Source organism: Girardinichthys multiradiatus, chromosome 18 (genome assembly GCF_021462225.1).
Source record: "Girardinichthys multiradiatus isolate DD_20200921_A chromosome 18, DD_fGirMul_XY1, whole genome shotgun sequence".
NCBI lineage: Eukaryota > Metazoa > Chordata > Actinopteri > Cyprinodontiformes > Goodeidae > Girardinichthys > Girardinichthys multiradiatus.
The window spans coordinates 39,522,844-39,543,269 of NC_061810.1; the positions used below are offsets into that span (position 1 = coordinate 39,522,844).

The 20,426-nt window shown below is 44.0% G+C and overlaps 1 protein-coding gene across 6 annotated transcripts in view; it reads right to left on the minus strand.

The window, feature by feature from the left end:
• LOC124883754 (muscleblind-like protein 1) overlaps positions 1 to 20,426 on the minus strand; it is a 105,902-nt gene that overhangs the window by 20,598 nt on the left and 64,878 nt on the right. For all 6 annotated transcript variants that reach the window (XM_047391033.1, XM_047391036.1, XM_047391037.1 and 3 more), the window contains exons 3-4: positions 10,708 to 10,878; positions 3,137 to 3,358 (exon numbers count right to left, since the gene is read on the minus strand). In XM_047391033.1, coding sequence (XP_047246989.1) covers positions 3,137 to 3,358; positions 10,708 to 10,878 — 393 coding nt within the window. The remainder of the gene's footprint in view (positions 1 to 3,136; positions 3,359 to 10,707; positions 10,879 to 20,426) is intronic.

Here is a 20,426-nt window from a genome sequence, read left to right on the forward strand (position 1 = left end):
TTTACTGGCTTAAGTGAGGCCCATGGGAAATATGAGGCTGGTTACCCTCAGGGGAGGTTTTAACTGACGCAATCACCTGAATATACATAATAAATAACACAGAGACACACACAAGCTGGGTACTCACAAATAAACATTTTTTTGATGACTCAAAACAAATTTTGACCCCAGAAAAGGAGGGAAATAACCTCATATATCTGACTGTTTTTCTGAACTGCATTTTAAACATTTATGCTCACAGAATAAGAAATACTTTTATAGTGGGCTAAACTGACCTGAGGTCCTGTGACGGAACGAGGCATCTTTACAAGTCTGTTATCTAGAAATCAACTCTGACATGACAGCCACTTATTTACCAACACTGACTGAAATTAAAGACTGACATTACATACGTATTATTTCTCCTACCTTTGCTATAGTTTTTTTGGCTTGTTTTTCTTTTAAAGAGAGATTGCCTTGTTGTTGGGCAGATGTTGGTGGAGCAGGTGAGGGAGGGAGAGAGAACAGAAGATATTAGCAGGGCTGATGAATAAAGAGTAAGGGACTGACAGATGGCAAGTGAGGAAACAGAGGTGTTGCTGAAAAAAATCAGAAGGCAAGAGAGGACTGAATGATAACAGATCAGGCATTCAGGGGCAGCAGGTGTGAACTGATGAACTTCTCCTTACAGTCATGCATTACCAGGAGTTAAATCAGAAAAACTAATTCACTTGACAAACACACAAAGGGCCTCTTAATCATATTTTTGCCCCCATGGTAATTGTCCCTCTGGGACATTTGCATCACCAGGGCTGCAGGTAAGGAACAAATGATTTAATGCATATTGAGCTGTTGATGTAGTGAAGCAGATTAGGAAGAGTTTGAGAGTCTGAGAGATGGCAAAGAAATATTTCTTAGCAAAACAGTCTGCAGGATTGTTTTCTAAAATTGGACCTTCTGTCAGCCACAATGATTTAACTACTGATTGGTATGAGTGTCTTTCCACAGAATTCTAGCTGTGTTTATTTTAAATGACATACACTAGAAACTAAAATATGGAAGATAAGTCTCTCTCAGATATTTCTAAGAAATCTTGCTCTAAAGGTACAGAAAGAGGCATTTTTTATTTGAGATAAACATTGTATTATTAACTCATAAATACAGAGCAAACGTTTTAATATCCAATGAAGTCATACATTTTGACACATGACAGCCACAAACTTCAATGCATTTTACTTGGTTTATTGTGATAGTTAACACAAGGAAGTGGAAAAAATAGGATACATTATCTTTTTTCTTTTTACAAACAAATGTATCCCCATAGCCTGATGCCGCCAACACCCTGTTTTATGGTTTTTCAGAATGCCATTTCCTGCCACACATAGATCTAAAAAGTTCAGTTTTGATCTCATCTGACAAAAGCAGCTCTTTCAATTTGTTTGCTGTGTCCACTACATGGCATGCAGCAAAATTTTTATTAGATCTTTTTAAGACTGTCTTTCAATAATGGCTTTCTTCTTTACGTGTTTTCATAAAGCCCAGATTTGTGGAGAACTAAAAAAAATGTTACCCTGTCAACAATTCTCTCATCTGAGTGGTGAATCGCTGCAGCCCCACAAGAATCACCATGGGTCTCTTGGCTCCTTGGGATACTGTTTTATAACTTAATCCTGCTTTGAACTTTTCCACAGCTTTATCCCTGCTGTGTTCCTCGGTCTTCATGATTCTGTATATTCACTAATGTTCTCTAACAAACCCCTGAGTCTGTACTCACAACATTTATACTGAAATTAGACGGCACACAGGTAGACTCTGTGACTTATTGAGGGATTTGGTTGCATTAGATTTTATTTAGAGCTATCAGAGTAAAGGGCATTGAATATGAATGCATGCCACAATTCTGTTTGGAAAAAACAAATAAAATAAAATGCATTATTTTCCTTCTAATTTATGATTATGTTCTACTTTGCACTGGCATTCAAACAAAGGATCCTGATAAAATACATTCATATGTGGCTGCTAGTAAGGGCAAAATTTGAAAAGGTACAAGGGGTATGCATACTTTAGCAAGGTAATGTAGTTGACAATCTTTGCCTGTCTACTTGCTTTAATTGTAACTTCTACAGAAAACAGTTTAAGTCCCCATTTTAAATAAAGACATACATGTACCTCCACTGACAACAACGTTTTGTCTGCAATTAAGCTTAATCACTCCTTGGTCTATGAAATCCAGTCTTTGCCATTTCCTTTGTTCCTTTGTCTATGTTTACCTCCAACCCTCCTCTGATGACCACAACAGGTCTACGAATTGATTTCCAATCGCCCGCTCCATTTGTCTTCCCATCATTGACCCATTCACTCACGCTGCATGTCGTCCGCTCATTCACCACATCCAGTGACTTACTCTGCCTCGCCCCCATTAATTACCCAGCTACCAAGTATTACAACTCAAATGCAAGCTTCCTAGCGTTCTCACACGCCTCCTGCCTGCCTCCAACGATTTCCCCATTATTCTGCTGCAAGTGTTTCCCGAGTGCAGCTACATAATGGATGAGATTGACTTACTGTCCAATTAGTGAGCGAGGGGAGGGGCACTCATCAGGTTTCAAATGACTAATTGTTTTCATAGAAGGGAAGCTTTTAAATATAGAAATACACCTTTTGTGCAAAACTACTCGAGATTTTGCCAAGCAATGCTGTCTGCTGCCTGTTAATAGGATCAACAAGCATCATGTTTATTGAGAGATAATCTCATTAGTGTCTTTTTGCCTTTGCTTTCTTGGCAATGACTGAGTTATGGTAATAATGTGTAGTTACTGTGACAGAAATTGTGAACAAGATACATAATTAAAGTCTATAAAAAAATTGTTGAGGCAAAACTTTCCAACTCATGCCTTTATTATTCAAATAGGCATTAGTCTATGTTTCAAAGCCCAGTTTGTTTGCAGCTTCGAATAGATCCTTGACGTGTGCAACGTGTACTGAAGCTTTGCTAATTTATTTCCTAATCTGTGGCTGATTTGGAGCTGACAAAGTAATAATTCAAATCCCTTTCATCTGTGTAATCAACAGCATGGAATATCTGTTTTTTTATTTTTTATTAAATATTATTTTTTCCTTTTTATCTTTCTTTCACATGCGTGAATTTGTTTCTCACCTCCAGTCTGTCTGTCCTCATGAGCTTCTGTGCAGCAGCAGCAGCAGCAGCGGCAGGTACTGGGACGCTGGGGTTGCTGGTGACCAGCACAGGTGCACTTGGCAAGATATCAGCGGGCATCAAGCCGGGTGACACGGGGCCAAGGTAGGGGTTAAACGCAGCGGCTGCTGCTGCAGCGGCATTGGCATTCGTTGCAAGGCTGGGCGTGACTGAAAACATGGGCTGCAGAGCAGAGGAAGAAGTTTGACAAAATTAAACAAAATCAACCAGAAACAGTCATTTTGTTACATCCACAAAATGTAATGTATTTTATCTGGATTTTATTTAATAGGCAAACACAAAGTAGCACGTTATTGTGAAGTGGATGGAAAAGAAAACATGATTTTCCCCCCAAAAAAGAAAAAAACTCAAAATCTGAAACATGTGGTATGCATTTGCATTTCAGCCTCCTTTCCAAACCCCAATTCTACCACCTGCCTAAGACTCAGCTTCTGCATGAATCTGAGGATAAATCCAGCTGTTCTGTCTAAGTTTGTTAGAGAACATCAGTAAGCAAAGGGACACACCAGGCAGGTCAGAGAAAAAGTAGAAAGAGGTTTGAGTCAGGTTGTAAAACAATATCCCAAGTTTTATCCTGGACCACTGTTCAATCCATCACCGGAAAATGGAAAACCTTTGACATAACTGCAAACGTTCGAAGACATGGCCATCCACTTAAATTGATAGATGGAGTAAGGAGAGCATCAATCAGAGAAGCAAACTAAGAGGGCAGTGGTATGCCTGGAGGAGCTTCAGAGATCCACAGCTCCGGTGGATGAATCTGATGATAGGACAACTATCGTGTATACTCCACAAATTTGGCTTTTTATGGAAAGATGGCAAGAAGAAAGCGATTGAAAAATACTCCCCATCAAATTGCAGACCTGAATCCAAAGGTGATATTGTGACTAGACTCAAATTAACGTGTATAGATTGCTCTCCATCCTATCTAACAAGACTTAAGCTATTTTCCTAAGATTTCAGTCTCTAATAGCACAAAGCACTGAGTCGTCGGGCCTAAAACACATGCACACCAAACATTTCGGACTTTCATTTTTAAAAATGTTTAAAAACCATGTATCATTTTCTTACATTTCACAACTATGCAGTACTTTGTGTTTTGTCTGTGACAAGGTCCCAATAAATTAAATTGACGTTTGTGGTTGCAATGGGTATGAAGACATTTGCACTATATATGACATTGTAAATAATTAATAGCTGCATGCAGCTGACAAATGAAGCCTATGTTGGTAAGTTATGTCTCCAACTGTCTTTGATTATAGACTTCCTATACTAGAGTCACACACATAAAAGCAGTGGTAATGATGGATTTCAAGCTGTGAATCCATGCGAGGTGGGAGAGGTGCTCCTCTGCTCTGGCTGTTTGTGCTGTGCAGGAATGTAATAGAGAAAACATCCTCCTTAGATTTCTTTTTCGCAATATTCTGAGAGGGAGGCTAAGACGTATATAAGCAGACACAGAGCATTGAAAGTTTTCCGTGCACGTTTCTGACCTCAGCACCCAGACTGAGACTGTCAGCTGGGAGGACACAGTGAGTAATAGAGAAGCAGCAGCAGCCAGAACAGGACAGCTACATTCTTCTTAAAACCTCCGTGTTGCTCTGGTTTTTCTCAGAAAGTCAGATATGATGTTTTGAACCATCTAATTCCTCTAGGTCCCCGCTCAGGAATGTCTAAAGAATCCTAATAGGTAGACGTGCTAGGATATCCATTTCAGATATTTGCAACTCAAGGTTGGAGCAGTGGAGAGACATGATGTCACTCAAAAGGCTCACAGTCATGAGATTTTAATAATGCACTGATGTCATGCAGCAAGGAGCTATGACCTCGCTTATGGCCTTTTTTGGAATGCATCTTTTATATGATACTGCAGATTCTTTCTACAGCACGACAAGTTAAAAACCACTAAACTAAGTATGAGGGTGGTACTGATGTAATGAATATCTTTTCACGCAAAATATTTTCTGCTTATCATCTGTGTTGGAACAGTAATGTGGTTAAATATACTAAACAATTTCAAAATTGTAACTGAGTACTGTTTTCTTTCCAAGCTTATTCTGTGTTGGCCCTGAGTAAAGAATTGCTGTTACTCTTTAGCACTGTTTCAATAACTTCAGCCATCCTAATATCTAGGTACTTTTATTTTGCATTATAAAAGGTGGAATAAGCATCAGTGTTACAACAAATACATTTTGCAAAAAACTTTTCCTAAGCAGCTTTGGCCATTTTTAAAAACAAACTAGTGACATGTCTAGCTCCTCACTGACTGTAGGAATAATCACAATGTACCCAATTTAAACAAAAAGTCCAAATACCTCCATTTGACCCAATTTATCTTTTAGAAGAAAACAGTTTTGCTGTTGTCCTCATCCCTGAGGGTTTGTTTCTGATTACTGAATGTGATGTTTGTTTATTTAAATTATTTGTATGCAGCCTGTTCTGCTACCACCTGAAAACTCGGTATGCATAATATTTTGAAATTTAGCTACACATTTGATTGACAGCTGAAAATAAATATCAGTGCAGTTAACTTATTGTCAGTAAAATTTATTCCAGGTTCTGGCAGCTGAAAATTTCAATTTTTGTTATGTTAAAGCTTCTTCTGGCTTAGTTGAAAACACTAAGATTTACTGTATTTTGAAATTTGTTCTAATTTTAAACAACAGTATAACACAGAAATATAAACAGAAATGATTAAAAACATACAGAATGTTCATCACATTTGTTTGAATTTGAGTGCCTTGAAATAGCAGTGATGTCAATATATACCAATTTTTTTGTTTGGGAATAACCACAATATATTTACAATGTATTTTATCGGGATTTTATGAGTCTGACCAAAATAAAGTAGCACACAAATTGCTCCATTCGAAATGCTGTGTCACAGAAAGCAATGAACCTAATATCCCCAAAATGAAACATTCTGGTAGCAGTATTATGCTTTGGGATGCTTTTCTTCACCAGGGTCAAAGAAACTGGTCATAGTTGATGGTAAGATAAATAACTTTATGACCTCAAATATATGGCCAGAATTAAAACAGAACAGTTAAGATCAGGATCAGCCCCTCCTTGAACTGCCACCTTAACGTGATGGAGGGGTTTGAGTGCTCAAATGATCCTAGAGGCTATGTTGTCTGGAGCCTAAATGCGGCTGGTAGGGTCTCCCATGGCAAACAGGCTCTAGGTGATGGGTCAGACCACGAGCGGTTCAAGAATCCCTCATGAGGACAAGAATATTGAGGCACGTGATGTCGCCCGGTACGGCTGAGCAGGGGTCCCACCCTGGAGCCAGGCCTGGGGTTGGGACTCGCTCGAGAACGCCTGGTGGCCGGGTTGCTCCTTGCGGGACCCGACCGGGCCAAGCCCGAACGAGAGACGCGAGGCCATCCCCCAGTGGGCCCACCATCTGCAGGGGGAACCGTGAGGGACCGGTGCAAAGAGGATTGGGTGGCGGACGAAGGTGGAGACCTCAGCGGCCCGATCCCCGGATGCTTAGGCTGGCTCTAGGGACGTGGAATGTCACCTCGCTGAGGGGGAAGGAACCGGAGCTTGTGCGGGAGGTCGAGAGATATCGACTATAAATAGTCGGGCTCGCCTCCACACACAGCGTGGGCTCTGGAACCTATCTCCTTGAGAGGGGTTGGACTCTCTTCTACTCTGGAGTTGTCCGTGGGGAGAGGCGGCGGGCTGGTGTGGGTTTGCTAGTTGCCCCGCAGCTCAGTGTTGGGGTTTACCCCAGTGGATGAGAGGGTCGTATCCCCGCGCCTTCGGGTTGGGGATAGGTCTCTGACTATCGTCTCGGCCTACGGGCCGAGCGGTAGTGCAGAATACCCGGCCTTCTTGGTGTCCCTGTCGGGTGTGCTGGATAGTGCCCCTCCCGGGGACTCCATTATTCTGCTGGGGGACTTCAACGCCCACGTGGGAAACGACAGTGACACTTGGAGAGGCGTGATCGGGAGGAATGACCTCCTTGATCTGAATCCGAGTGATGTTTTGTTATTGGACTTCTGTGCTAGTCACGGTTTGTCCATAACGAACACCATGTTCAAACATAAGGGTGTCCATCAGTGGACTTGGCACCAGGACACCCTAGGCAGGAGGTCGATGATCGACTTTGTTGTCGTATCATCAGATCTTCGGCCGCATGTTTTGGACACTCGGGTGAAGAGAGGGGCTGAGCTGTCCACTGATTACCACCTGGTGGTGAGTTGGATCTGCTGGAGGAGGAGAAAGCCAGACAGATTTGGCAGGCCCAAGCGCATAGTGAGGGTCTGCTGGGAACGCCTGGCGGAGCCCTCGGCCAGGGATGTATTCAACTCCCACCTCCAGGAGAGCTTTGACCAGATCCCGGGGGATGTTGGAGACATAGAGTCCAAGTGGACCATGTTCTCCACATCTATTGTCGATGCTGAGGCCCGTAGCTGCGGCCGTAAGGTCTGCGGTGCCTGTCGTGGCGGCAATCCCAAAACCCGGTGGTGGACACCGGCAGTAAGGGATGCTGTCAAGCTGAAGAAGGAGTCCTATCGGCTGTGGTTGGCTTATGGGACTCCTGAGGCGGCTGACGGGTACCGTGAGGCCAAGCGTGCTGTGGCCCGGGCTGTGGCAAAAACTCGGGCCTGGGAGGACTTTGGTGAGGCCATGGAGAAGGACTACCGGTTGGCCTCGAAGCGATTCTGGCAATCCGTCTGGCGCCTCAGGAGGGGGAAGCAGTGCTTCGCCAACACTGTTTATAGTGGGGGTGGGAGGCTGCTGACCTCAACTGAGGACATTATCGGGCGGTGGAAGGAGTACTTCGAGGATCTCCTCAATCCTGCCATCACGCATTCCATGGTGGAAACAGAGGCTGGGGAGTCGGGGTTGGACTCTTTCATCACCCAGGCTGAAGTCACCGAGGTGGTTAAAAAGCTCCGCGGCGGCAAGGCTTTGGGGGTGGATGAGATCCGCCCTGAGTACCTCAAGTCTCTGGATGTTGTTGGGCTGTCATGGTTGACACGTCTCTTCATCATTGCGTGGCGGACGGGGACAGTGCCTCTGGACTGGCAGACTGGGGTGGTGGTCCCCCTTCATAAGAAGGGGGACCGGAGGGTGTGTTCCAACTACAGGGGGATCACACTCCTCAGCCTCCCTGGTAAGGCCTACGCCAGGGTATTGGAGAGGAGAGTCCGACCGATAGTCGAACCTCGGCTTCAGGAGGAGCAGTGTGGTTTTCGTCCCGGCCGTGGAACACTAGACCAGATCTATACCCTCTACAGGGTGCTCGAGGGTTCATGAGAGTTTGCCCAACCGGTTCACATGTGTTTTGTGGACCTGGAGAAGGCATTCTGTGTCCCATTCTGTGTCCCTCGTGATGCCCTGTGGGGGGTGCTCCAGGAGTATGGAATCGGGGGCCCTTTATTAGGGGCCATCCGGTCCCTGTACGAGTGGAGCAGGAGTTTGGTCCGCATTGCCGGTGTATGTTGGACTCCGGCAGGGCTGCCCTTTGTCACCGGTCCTGGAGGAGTTTAAGTATCTCGGGGTCTTGTTCACGAGTGGGGGGAAAATGGAGCGGGAGATCGACAGACGGATCGGTGCGGCTGCCGCAGTAATGGGGGCACTGTGCCGTTCCATTGTGGTGAAGAGAGAGCTGAGCCGAAAAACAAAGCTCTCAATTTACCAGTCGGTCTATGTTCCTACCCTCACCTATGGCCATGAACTTTGGGTCATGACCAAAAGAAAGAGATCCTGGATACAAGCGGCTGAAATGAGCTTCCTCCGTAGGGTGGCCGGGCACTCCCTTAGAGATAGGGTGAGGAGCATGGCCATCCGGGAGGGGCTCGGAGTAGAGCTGCTGCTCCTCCACATCGAGAGGAGCCAGTTGAGGTGGCTCGGGCATCTATACGCCTTCCTCGGGAGGTGTTCCAGGCACGTCCCACCGGGAGGAGGCCCAGGAGACGGCCCAGGACACACTGGAGGGACTATGTCTCTCGGCTGGCCTGGGAACGCCTTGGGCTCCACCCGGAGGAGCTGGAGGAGATGTCTGGGTTGAGGGACGTCTGGGCGTCTCTGCTGAGTCTGCTGCCCCGCGATCCGGTCCTGGATAAGCGGAACGAGTACGAGTACGAGTACGAGTACGGTTTATATCAGAGGCCTCAAAGACCAGTGCCAAATGACTGGTGTCCTGCCACTTTTTGATGTGAACTGCAAAGCCTTTCCTTTTTGTTTGTCATGTTGAGAAAGCCAAAGTCAAAGCAGGAAAAAGACAGCCTGACAGAGGAGGAAGCAGCAGAAGAAGAAACGCGGTAAGTGAAAGCGGCAGGAAGAGATAAAGGGACAAGGTAAAGGCAGGTAAGCAGGAAAAGCAAAGGCAATAGAATGTCAGCAGACCTTTAGACCTGCCCTACAAAGAGAAGTAAAAAAGAGCTTGTGTGTAAAGAGAACAAACGGTAAAGCTGCGTGGACATCTTTTTCAGACATTAGACGTCCCCTTTCCATCCTCCCTTCCTATGAGTGTGTAATTTCCATCCTCTATCTGTGCATCTTGACTGTTATTTTTGCTGTGCCCCAATAATTGTCCTCATTCCCATATTTTATGTCAAAACAATTGCTTTCATTTTACTCTGGAAACTGTGCAAAGCATGAGGTAATAGGGATCCATTACATCTGGCTGTGAATGATGGTGCTCATAATACTTTTTATTGAATAGTTAGCATGCTGAGGTGAGACATTCTTCATCAGTCCAAACAGATCAGCGGATTATATCATCAATAGGACATTAAGCAATATTTGTATCTGCTGGCAGTGACGTTTGCAAACTATTTGTGTAAAATCTGTTCCAGTGGCACATATGTGTTGTATAGGTGGCATTTCTAAATTGTCAAGGACTTGGTCACGGTCTTAAAGTTTTGATCAGTTGATGAACAGTTTGACAAAATGCACTTTTTAATCATTTTTCTACAAATTTGTTTTGTGTTTTTTCTCTCTTGCCTCTCTAGCTACAACCTGATTATGATCCACCAGAACAAAATTCAAACACTAATTTATTTCTCGGCCTTAAAACAGTTCCTGGTGTGTAAAGAAATTCTAATAGAATTTCTATTTAGGTATTTTGAATGACCCTTTACACAATCGATTAAAGGGAAAATCAGGGGAAAAAGCGCAAAAACACAAAACCAGTGTGATGGCAATTATCTCAATGTTCCATTCTGTTTATTATTATCATTATTTTGCACTATTTTGAAGCATTTTCAGTGAATTTACAAAACATGAGCAGGGTTTGATCCAATTGTTGAGTCCTCTGGTACAAAAACAAAAGACTCTGGTCATTGGTTGATTTAATGATCTCTTAGTTTTGCTCATTAGTTAAATCACTCATTTTTAACTTCAGATGTCTGGGATTGCTTTAATCACATTGTAGAAAATAAACATGAAGAACGCTGACTCTGTTGGCCACATATAAAAACAACTCTTTTAATTTGCAATTATTTTCCCACATATTTCAAATTTTGAAGATATGGAAATATGCTTTTACTCACAATTGGTTGTAGCTGTGCTCCGGGGATCATTGCGTTAGCGAGCTGCATCTGTTGGGCCAACATGGCCATGTTTTTCTGCTGGATTAAATTGTTCCTTCCATTTATCTCCAGCTGTGTCTTTAGGTGGGGAGGAGGGTGCAGGTACTTGCAGTTCTCCCTGGAGCAGCGTCCCTGATGTGGTGGGAGAGAGGAACAAGATAGCATGAAAAGAGAAAGGAGGAAGGATGAAGACACATAAATGGCTGACTACAACACTGTGTCTTCTAATTGCAGCTTAATATCAGTAGGAAGGACCTTGACTCAAGTTGTTGTGCTATTATTTAACTGTCATTTGGACCTAGGTTACCTTTAGGAAACAAATCAGTACTGTCTTTTTTTTTTCTTTTCTGTACTGAGCAATTGGCTATGACATCTAATTTTACAAATTACTGCTAGGAGATAAATTAACTGGCCTAAATTAGTTCTCTGTCTGTTTTAACTATAAGATTTTTTAATGTAAAAACTTTGGATGCTTTTAGGAATCCTTCTTTTTTTTTTTTTTGCTAGGGATTATTTTTGATGCATTAAGAGAATTCAAAGCCACATTAGACATACTTAAGCGTTATGAATCCAGTTATGTCTCAATTATATGTAAAACACTTTGCATCAATAATGACTTCATAGAAAAATAAAGACTAGCTAATTTTAATGTTGATGAACAAAGGCAAACTGAGTTTTTGATACTACAAATGCAGTTAATGCATTAAACCAATATTTTTCCAGCTTCTATCAATCTATCAGGTACTTGCGAGGAAAAGAACATCAAAGGTTCAGAGACTCTAAACTCGAGACTTTAGCTTCATTCACCTTCTTATCAACTCTAAGCAGCTCCTCTGTTCTGTCTGAAGACATCCCCATGACACGATTCTGCTGCCATCATGTTACACCGTAATGATGCTGTGGTCAGGATGATGTTAAATCTTAGTTTTATGCAAGGAAGCACTTTGATGGCCAGAAATAAAAATTTTGGTTTCATTTGTTCAAAGCTTATTCCTCTAGATGTGCAGAAAGCGGTCAGTCCTCGTCTTTTGGCCTTCTTGACGAAAAGGAAAAATATGATCTGACCATCAAAGTCAACTAGGGATGAAACACGTTCGTTTCCTCGAACTCCGTGTTTTTAGTTACGTGTTAAACTCACGTCTTCGATCGGCAAAGGGACATTTCTGGCCTTCCTAGTCCAGAAACCTCAGTTATGAATTCTTCGTTGGCCAACGAGAGAGAATAAATTAAATCCACTCAGGACTCTTCTCCAGGTGATGCTTCAGATGTTGGTGATCGGGTCACAATCTCCAGCTGAAGGCGTATGTTCAAAATGGGCGCCTTCCTATATAGTGTCCTGTGACGTCAGACTTGGGACGCCCAGTCATATCAGTCGCAATGCTCGATGGGATATGTAGGAGCGGGCTGTCCTGGATACAAAATGGCCGATGCCATTGGAGAGGCACAGTGACGTCCAACAACGTGCAGATAGTCCAATACTCAGCAAACAAGTGGTCCAACACTTCACTCAAGTTTTATTTCTTGTCTTCCAGTTGAAATTATGTGCTACTTTGGGTTGGCACCAATAAAATACCAATAAAAAACAATGACATTTTTGTTTGTAAGATTTAATGGGTATAAAGACTTATGCAAGGTACTACGTATCAGATATAATATCAAACAGAATACAAAACAAAGGAAAGACAGTGAACCCCCACTTTGATTCAGATCTGTCTAGTGTGTTTAAATCAAAAGAGAACTATTTTAAGAATGTCAGGTCACAATCCTCATTTACTTTACTACCTTTGAGGCTTTCCAACTTGATGCTGGATGTGTTACAAAGCTCCATAAATGACCATTGATTGCCTCCAGAATTAACCAAATGAGTTATGTGTCAATATTTGAGATCATTGCAGAAAAGAACAGGCCGGAGAACTGATGCAGGATCAATACACTATTGAAGTCTTCAGTGAAAGCGACAAATACAAGCACACATAACAGCAGTCTAATATTATTCCAGTGTCTATAGACAGAGCAGTGTGTGCCTGTGTGTCTGTGTGCTTGCTGCTGTGGGTGATTATATTCATCCAGCAGCCTAAGGGGACAAAGAGAGAGTGTAATTTACACTCTCATAATGCTGGCTCCTTCAAATACTCCCCCAGATAGGTGTAATATCTTAGATGTCTCCTCCTCTTTTTTACCATCCCTCTGATTGTTCCCATCTTTCTGGTTCAATCAGTTCAATACACTGAACCCAATGCTGATATAATGACTACAGAGCAGTGCAGCTGCAGTGCTGCTGAGATCTGTTTAGGCAAATGTGGAGAAGGTGCAGAACAGGTGTGCTACTGCTCTCTTTTCTTCTTTTGGCTACCTCATCAGAATGCACCCACTATCCTTTCCTAGCATTACTGGTTTTTATTTAAAAAAACACTAAAAAAACTGAGAAGTATACCTGAGAAGGATCCAGGGCCAGCCCTGTGTCTACACCACAGTGCCACCTCTCATGAGGAATTAAGGGCCTGGCTGTCATGCTCCTGTTTATCTCGGTGCGATTACCTGGTGCTCACTGCGACCCACTATAACACCTGCTTTCACAACCTTACACATCCACTCCCCAACTCCTCTTTATTTCCTAACACTTCTCCTCTTTCTCGCCCCATTCTGTTTAATCTCACTCTATCTCCATTATCTAGGCCTCAGATTTCCTAGGGCTGCCTGTTCTGCCTGGCTACAGCTGCTGAGACTTTGAATTGGAGAGCGGCGGTGTGTCAAGGGTTCTTCCAACATTTTCATTGGCTGGGAGCTGAGAGGAACTGTATTCCCAGCCTGCCTGAGTCTGGCTCTTCCCTGTGTGGCTGTGACTATTGATCAGAGAAAGTTGGTTAATGTCTTTTGATTTTCAGAGTACATTCCCTTTGGCTGACTACACTTATACATGTCAACTCCTGAATGTTTTTGTCTGTGGATATCATTGTATGGCCCACTGTTACATAACATCCTCCATATGCTCTTCACGTGTATTCTCAGTGTTTAGAGTTTAGCAGGTTTAAAACACATACTGAGTAACATAGCTAACCAATCTATATCCAAAAAATGAATGTCAAAACTGACAAATCTGTTCTTGACAAACCTAGTTATCTTAAGGTGGATCCTGCCAATATAAGAAGCTCAGGATTTATATCTCAATACCATAGGTACGTGTTGGAAATTTGGGCCAATAAACAGAGAACTTCAGTTTACTGTTGAATTTTAAATTGTATTTGTGGATGCCATGGCAAACTCTGTCCACTGTCATTGCTGAATTGAGACAGTAGAGTAATTTTCCGGTGCAAAGAGGATTGGGTGGCGGACGAAGGTGGAGACCTCAGCGGCCCGATCCCCGGATGCTTAGGCTGGCTCTAGGGACGTGGAATGTCACCTCGCTGGGGGGCAAGGAGCCTGAGCTTGTGCGGGAGGTCGAGAGATATCGACTAGAAATAGTCAGGCTTGCCTCCACGCACAGCGTGGGCTCTGGAACCCATCTCCTTGAGAGGGGTTGGACTCTGTTCTACTCTGGAGTGGCCCACGGGGAGAGGCGGCAGGCTGGTGTGGGTTTGCTTGTTGCCCCCCAGCTCAGCCGTCTCGTGTTGGGGTTTACCCCAGTGGATGAGAGGGTCGTATCCCTGCGCCTTCGGGTTGGGGAGAGGTCTCTGACTATCATTTCAGCCTACGGGCCGAGTGGCAGTGCGGAGTACCTTCTTGGCGTCTCTGTCGGGGGTGCTGGATAGTGCCCCTCCCGGGGACTCCATTATTCTGCTGGGGGACTTCAACGCCCACGTGGGGAATGACAGTGACACCTGGAGAGGCGTGATCGGGAGGAATGGCCTCCCCGATCTGAATCCGAGTGGTGTTTTGTTATTGGACTTCTGTGCTAGTCACGGTTTGTCCATAACGAACACTATGTTCAAACATAAGGGTGTCCATCAGTGGACTTGGCACCAGGACACCCTAGGCAGGAGGTCGATGATCGACTTTGTTGTCGTATCATCAGATCTTCGGCCGCATGTTTTGGACACTCGGGTGAAGAGAGGGGCTGAGCTGTCCACTGATCATCACCTGGTGGTGAGTTGGATCCGCTGGAGGAGGAGAAAGCCAGTCAGACTTGGCAGGCCCAAGCGCATAGTGAGGGTCTGCTGGGAACGTCTGGCGGAGCCCTCGGCCAGGGATGTATTCAACTCCCACCTCCGGGAGAGCTTCGACCAGATCCCCGGGGATGTTGGAGACATAGAGTCCGAGTGGACCATGTTCTCCGCATCTATTGTCGATGCTGCTGCCCGTAGCTGTGGCCGTAAGGTCTGCGGTGCCTGTCGCGGCAATCCCAGAACCCGGTGGTGGACACCGGCAGTAAGGGATGCTGTTAAGCTGAAGAAGGAGTCCAATCGGCTGTGGTTGGCTTGTGGGACTCCTGAGGCGTCTGACGGGTACCGTGAGGCCAAGCGTGCTGCGGCCCGGGCTGTGGCAGAGGCAAAAACACGGGCCTGGGAGGAGTTCGGTGAGGCCATGGAGAAGGACTACCGGTTGGCCGTCGCCTCGGGAGGGGAAAGCAGTGCTTCGCCAACACTGTTTATAGTGGGGGCGGGGGACTGCTGACCTTGACTGAGGACATTATCGGGCGGTGGAAGGAGTACTTCGAGGATCTCCTCAAACCTGCCATCACGCATTCCGTGGTGGAAACAGAGGCTGGGGAGTCGGGGTCGGACTCTTTCATCACCCAGGCTGAAGTCACCGAGGTGGTTAAAAAGCTCTGCGGTGGCAGGGCTTCGGGGGTGGATGAGATCCGCCCTGAGTACCTCAAGTCTCTGGATGTTCTAGGGCTGTCATGGTTGACACGTCTCTTCAACATTGCGTGGCGGTCGGGGACAGTGCCTCTGGACTGGCAGACTGGGGTGGAGGGTGTGTTCCAACTACAGGGGGATCACACTCCTCAGCCTCCCTGGTAAGGCCTACGCCAGGGTATTGGAGAGGAGAGTCCGACCGATAGTCGAACCTCGGCTTCAGGAGGAGCAGTGTGGTTTTCGTCCCGGCCGTGGAACACTGGACCAGCTCTATACCCTCTACAGGGTGCTCGAGGGTTCATGGGAGTTTGCCCAACCGGTTCACATGTGTTTTGTGGACCTGGAGAAGGCATTCGACTGTGTCCCTCGTGATGCCCTGTGGGGGGCCATCCGGTCCCTGTACGAGCGGAGCAGGAGTTTGGTCCGCATTGCCGGCACTAAGTCGGACCTGTTCCCGGTGCATGTTGGACTCCGGCAGGGCTGCCCTTCGTCACCGGTCCTGTTCATAACTTTTATGGACAGGATTTCTAGATGCAGCCAAGGGCCGGAGGGGGTCGGGTTTGGGGACCAGTGGATTTCGTCTCTTCTTTTTGCGGATGACGTGGTCCTGCTGGCCCCCTCTAGCCAAGACCTACAGCATGCGCTGTGGCGGTTCGCAGCCGAGTGTGAAGCGGCTGGGATGAGGATCAGCTCCTCCAAGTCCGAGGCCATGGTACTCGACCGGAAAAGGGTGGCTTGTCCTCTTCAGGTTGGAGGGGAGTTCCTGCCTCAAGTGGAGGAGTTTAAGTATCTCGGGGTCTTGTTCACGAGTGAGGGAAGAATGGAGCGGGAGATCGACAGATGGATCGGTGCGGCTGCCACAGTAATGGGGGCGCTGTGCCGGTCCGTTGTGGAGAAGAGAGAGCTGAGCCGAAAAGCAAAGCTCTCAATTTACTGGTCGGTGTACGTTCCTACCCTCACTTATGGCCATGAACTTTGGGTCATGACCGAAAGAACGAGATCCCGGATACAAGCGGCTGAAATGAGCTTCCTCCGTAGGGTGGCCGGGCACTCCCTTAGAGATAGGGTGAGGAGCTCGGCCATCCGGGAGGGGCTCGGAGTAGAGCCGCTGCTCCTCCACATCGAGAGGAGCCAGTTGAGGTGGCTCGGGCATCTATACCGGATGCCTCCTGGACGCCTTCCTTGGGAGGTGTTCCAGGCACGTCCCACCGGGAGGAGGCCCAGGGGACGGCCCAGGACATGCTGGAGGGACTATGTCTCTCGGCTGGCCTGGGAACGCCTTGGGCTCCCCCTGGAGGAACTGGAGGAGGTGTCTGGAGAGAGGGACGTCTGGGCGTCTCTGTTGAGTCTGCTGCCCCCGCGACCCGGTCCCGGATAAAGCGGAAGACGATGAGTACGAGTACGAGTAATTTTCCAAATTCAGCCTGTTTACAATGGAGTGTACCCTGAACATCTGATCGCATTCATTTCATGAAAGTTCTTAGCCTTTTCCCATGCGAGCAGAGAATTATTTATTCATGCCAAGAGTTTTTTTTCCTTTTTTAAGGAACCTTTCCAGCCTGACGGCCCCACAGGAGTGGTAAAGTTGCCCCGGTGGCTGGCATAAAATATTAACATAAAAATATCAGTTATAAAAATAAAACAATTTTCTATTTTTTTTTTTTTTGTGTTGTCTATGTGTTGTTCTTAGAATATCTGACAGTCAGTAGAAATGTATGAAAAGCTGTACTAAACTAAAATTCCTGGTTCTCCTTGGTTCAAAATTTGTCTTGTGCTAGCATTTACTAATTACAATCAGAAAGTTCTGCATCTTCACATGCTCCTTCTAATTTAACTATTATTTGTAGCAGTTCTGCTGTCTGAGCAAGCAGTCACACTTGAGCTTACAATCCCTGACAATCACTGCCAGTGATGGTAATGTCCAGGCATTTTCCTGTCCCTGTTCAGTCATTTTCCCCCACTGTTTTAAACAGTGTCGGTGAAGGTTAATGGGGAAACTGTCAGATCTAAAGCAGCAGATCTTCTAAGACTTAAGTTAACTCTGTTCTGCCTTTAGCTGTCTGCCTCTTCTCTAGTGGCACGTTAATGTGTCAACAGACTACTTGCATCTGTCTTTCTCACATTATCACAATTGCTCTGTCCTCTTGTCCTCTTGTCTTATCAAATTGTCTAGTTTCTGCCAGTTTCCTGCTTCCTCAGACACTGTCCCTGAAGATGGAGGGAAGCTAAAAACGCAGAATCATGATAATTTTCTTATTTTGAAGCTATTGGCTCATTTGTCTTTTATCGTAAAGTGCTATCCTTACAAAGTAAGCAACATACGAGTTCCTGGTCAAACAAATTACTTCATAATTATTTTTAAAAGCATTATTGATATCATGACACTTATATTGTAGTATATAAGATGTATAGAGCATTTGTAAAATATGTCAAATATACCAGGAATAAACATTATCTCCTGTAAATGTTTTGCTGATGTTTTTTTCAGGTGGGACTTTCACATTGGGAGAAGGATGTTTGCATGCATTTTTTTAAGTAATGCTAACGTGTATTGGTATTTTCCTTTTCTATAAAGATATTAAGCATAACAGAAAGCAACAATTTTAGATTATACAATGTACAATGTGAAATAAAATGCTTTTATTGTGACTGGTCATCCTTTTTTTTTTCAACAGCTGGAGAACAAAAGTGGAGTACCCAGGCATGGACAAGGAGGATATGCAAATTTCAAACAAAGATCCAGCCAAGATCTGAACCCAGATCAGACAACTAAAAATGACAATATAGTGCAGCCTTAATATAATCCTTTATACTGTATTATTACCAAAGTAAACAGGATTCTAAACTATTGCATACTGAAGGGAATAATAGTTAACACATCTAATGGTTAGATGTTTTTACTACAATTAACAGAATTTGACCAGAACACAGTAATCCTTTTGGCACTTTATATTTCCCTCCTGGAAGACAAAATGCTTTTAAAACTGAAGCAAATAAAATATCATTATATCAAGACAGAATAACCCGATAATGTAAAGTGAAAGGGGTTACTCCTGTTAACAAACGTTTCTACTCACTGTATGTGGTGTCCCTCCACCCTATAGAGCGTTAAAAACCTGTAAACCGTTAGGGCACTATTTCAAAGTCCTATTAGCCGATAAAATGTCACCCTTGGTCAGTTTGCAATTACATGCAATAATCTGGTAGGTCTGCAAGAGGGAAATGTTGTCATTTGACAGCAGGCTGGAGGCTATGTGCAAGACATCCATGTTCAGGGCATATTATTGTAATAAGAAAGGCTGTTGCTGCTGATGTATGTAATATTCTCCCCTTGTGAACTCTAAACATGTCCATAATTTCACATAGTTATTTAGAGCTAAGATTATTCCGGGAAATATGATAATATCACATGATATTTTCCCAATTTCACAGCAGGAGTTGTCAGCAACGATGTGTTTATGGTCAAAAAATGTCTAACTGCAAGTGTAAGGTTTCAGTTTTACTATTCAAAGAAGTAGGACTACAACATAAAAACTTCAATAAAAAATTGCTGATTATAGAAATCTGAATATGCATGCAAAATAATTGAAGGAATATGCATTAGCAGACTTCATTGTACTCTTCAGTGCACTATACGAAAATTTACACGCAGTACACAGAATACACCAATTTGCATTAAAAGGTATAAATCAGGTTATACTTTGTTTACTTTACAAAAAAAAAAAATAATGTTTAGGAAAGCAGCGTTTTTAATTAAGCACATTGAAATGTACATTTATAAAGCTTAAATGTAATCAAAAGCAAAGCCCTTTAAAAAAAGAGCTTTTCTTTGGTCTTAATCGACAATTCCTCAGGATCTGAAGATATTTCAAAGGTGTTCTCTGGACTTTGGCAGCTATTTCACAGATTTTCCAGTCATTGTACCTCACAACTATAGCACATTCTACTGAGTGCTTAAACACATTAACCAAAGGTACAAGTGGAATACAAACCTGAAGGAGTTCTCCGTTTTTGTCCTTCAATATAATATAAAAAAGGAATGCTGCAGATTTAACAGCTCAATGCAATCTTTCTGAGGTTTCTCAAATAAATACAACCTAACTGGCATTGCAGCTACATTTACCTCTATAGTATTATAATATGTATTTAATTGGACTGCATGTTATTAAATACGAATCTGACTAAATGATTTAACTGTGTTGGAATGAACTGGACAGATGAATTAAATTATGATCAAGATGTATTTAATATAATTGGGAGTTAATTTGACTTTTTTGTTTTGTTATATGCCTCAAAATGACATTTGTTGATAATAGGCTGGATAAATAAACTAAATTGAATTGAACTGAAAGCTACAGGTCCTTCTCAAAATATTAGCATATTGTGATAAAGTTCATTATTTTCCATAATGTCATGATGAAAATTTAACATTCATATATTTTAGATTTATTGCACACTAACTGAAATATTTCAGGTCTTTTATTGTCTTAATATGGATGATTTTGGCATACAGCTCATGAAAACCCAAAATTCCTATCTCACAAAATTAGCATATCATTAAAAGGGTCTCTAAACGAGCTATGAACCTAATCATCTGAATCAACGAGTTAACTCTAAACACCTGCAAAAGATTCCTGAGGCCTTTAAAACTTCCAGCCTGGTTCATCACTCAAAACGCCAATCACGGGTAAGACTGCCGACCTGACTGCTGTCCAGAAGGCCACTATTGACACCCTCAAACAAGAGGGTAAGACACAGAAAGAAATTTCTGAACGAATAGGCTGTTCCCAGAGTGCTGTATCAAGGCACCTCAGTGGGAAGTCTGTGGGAAGGAAAAAGTGTGGCAGAAAACGCTGCACAACGAGAAGAGGTGACCTGGACCCT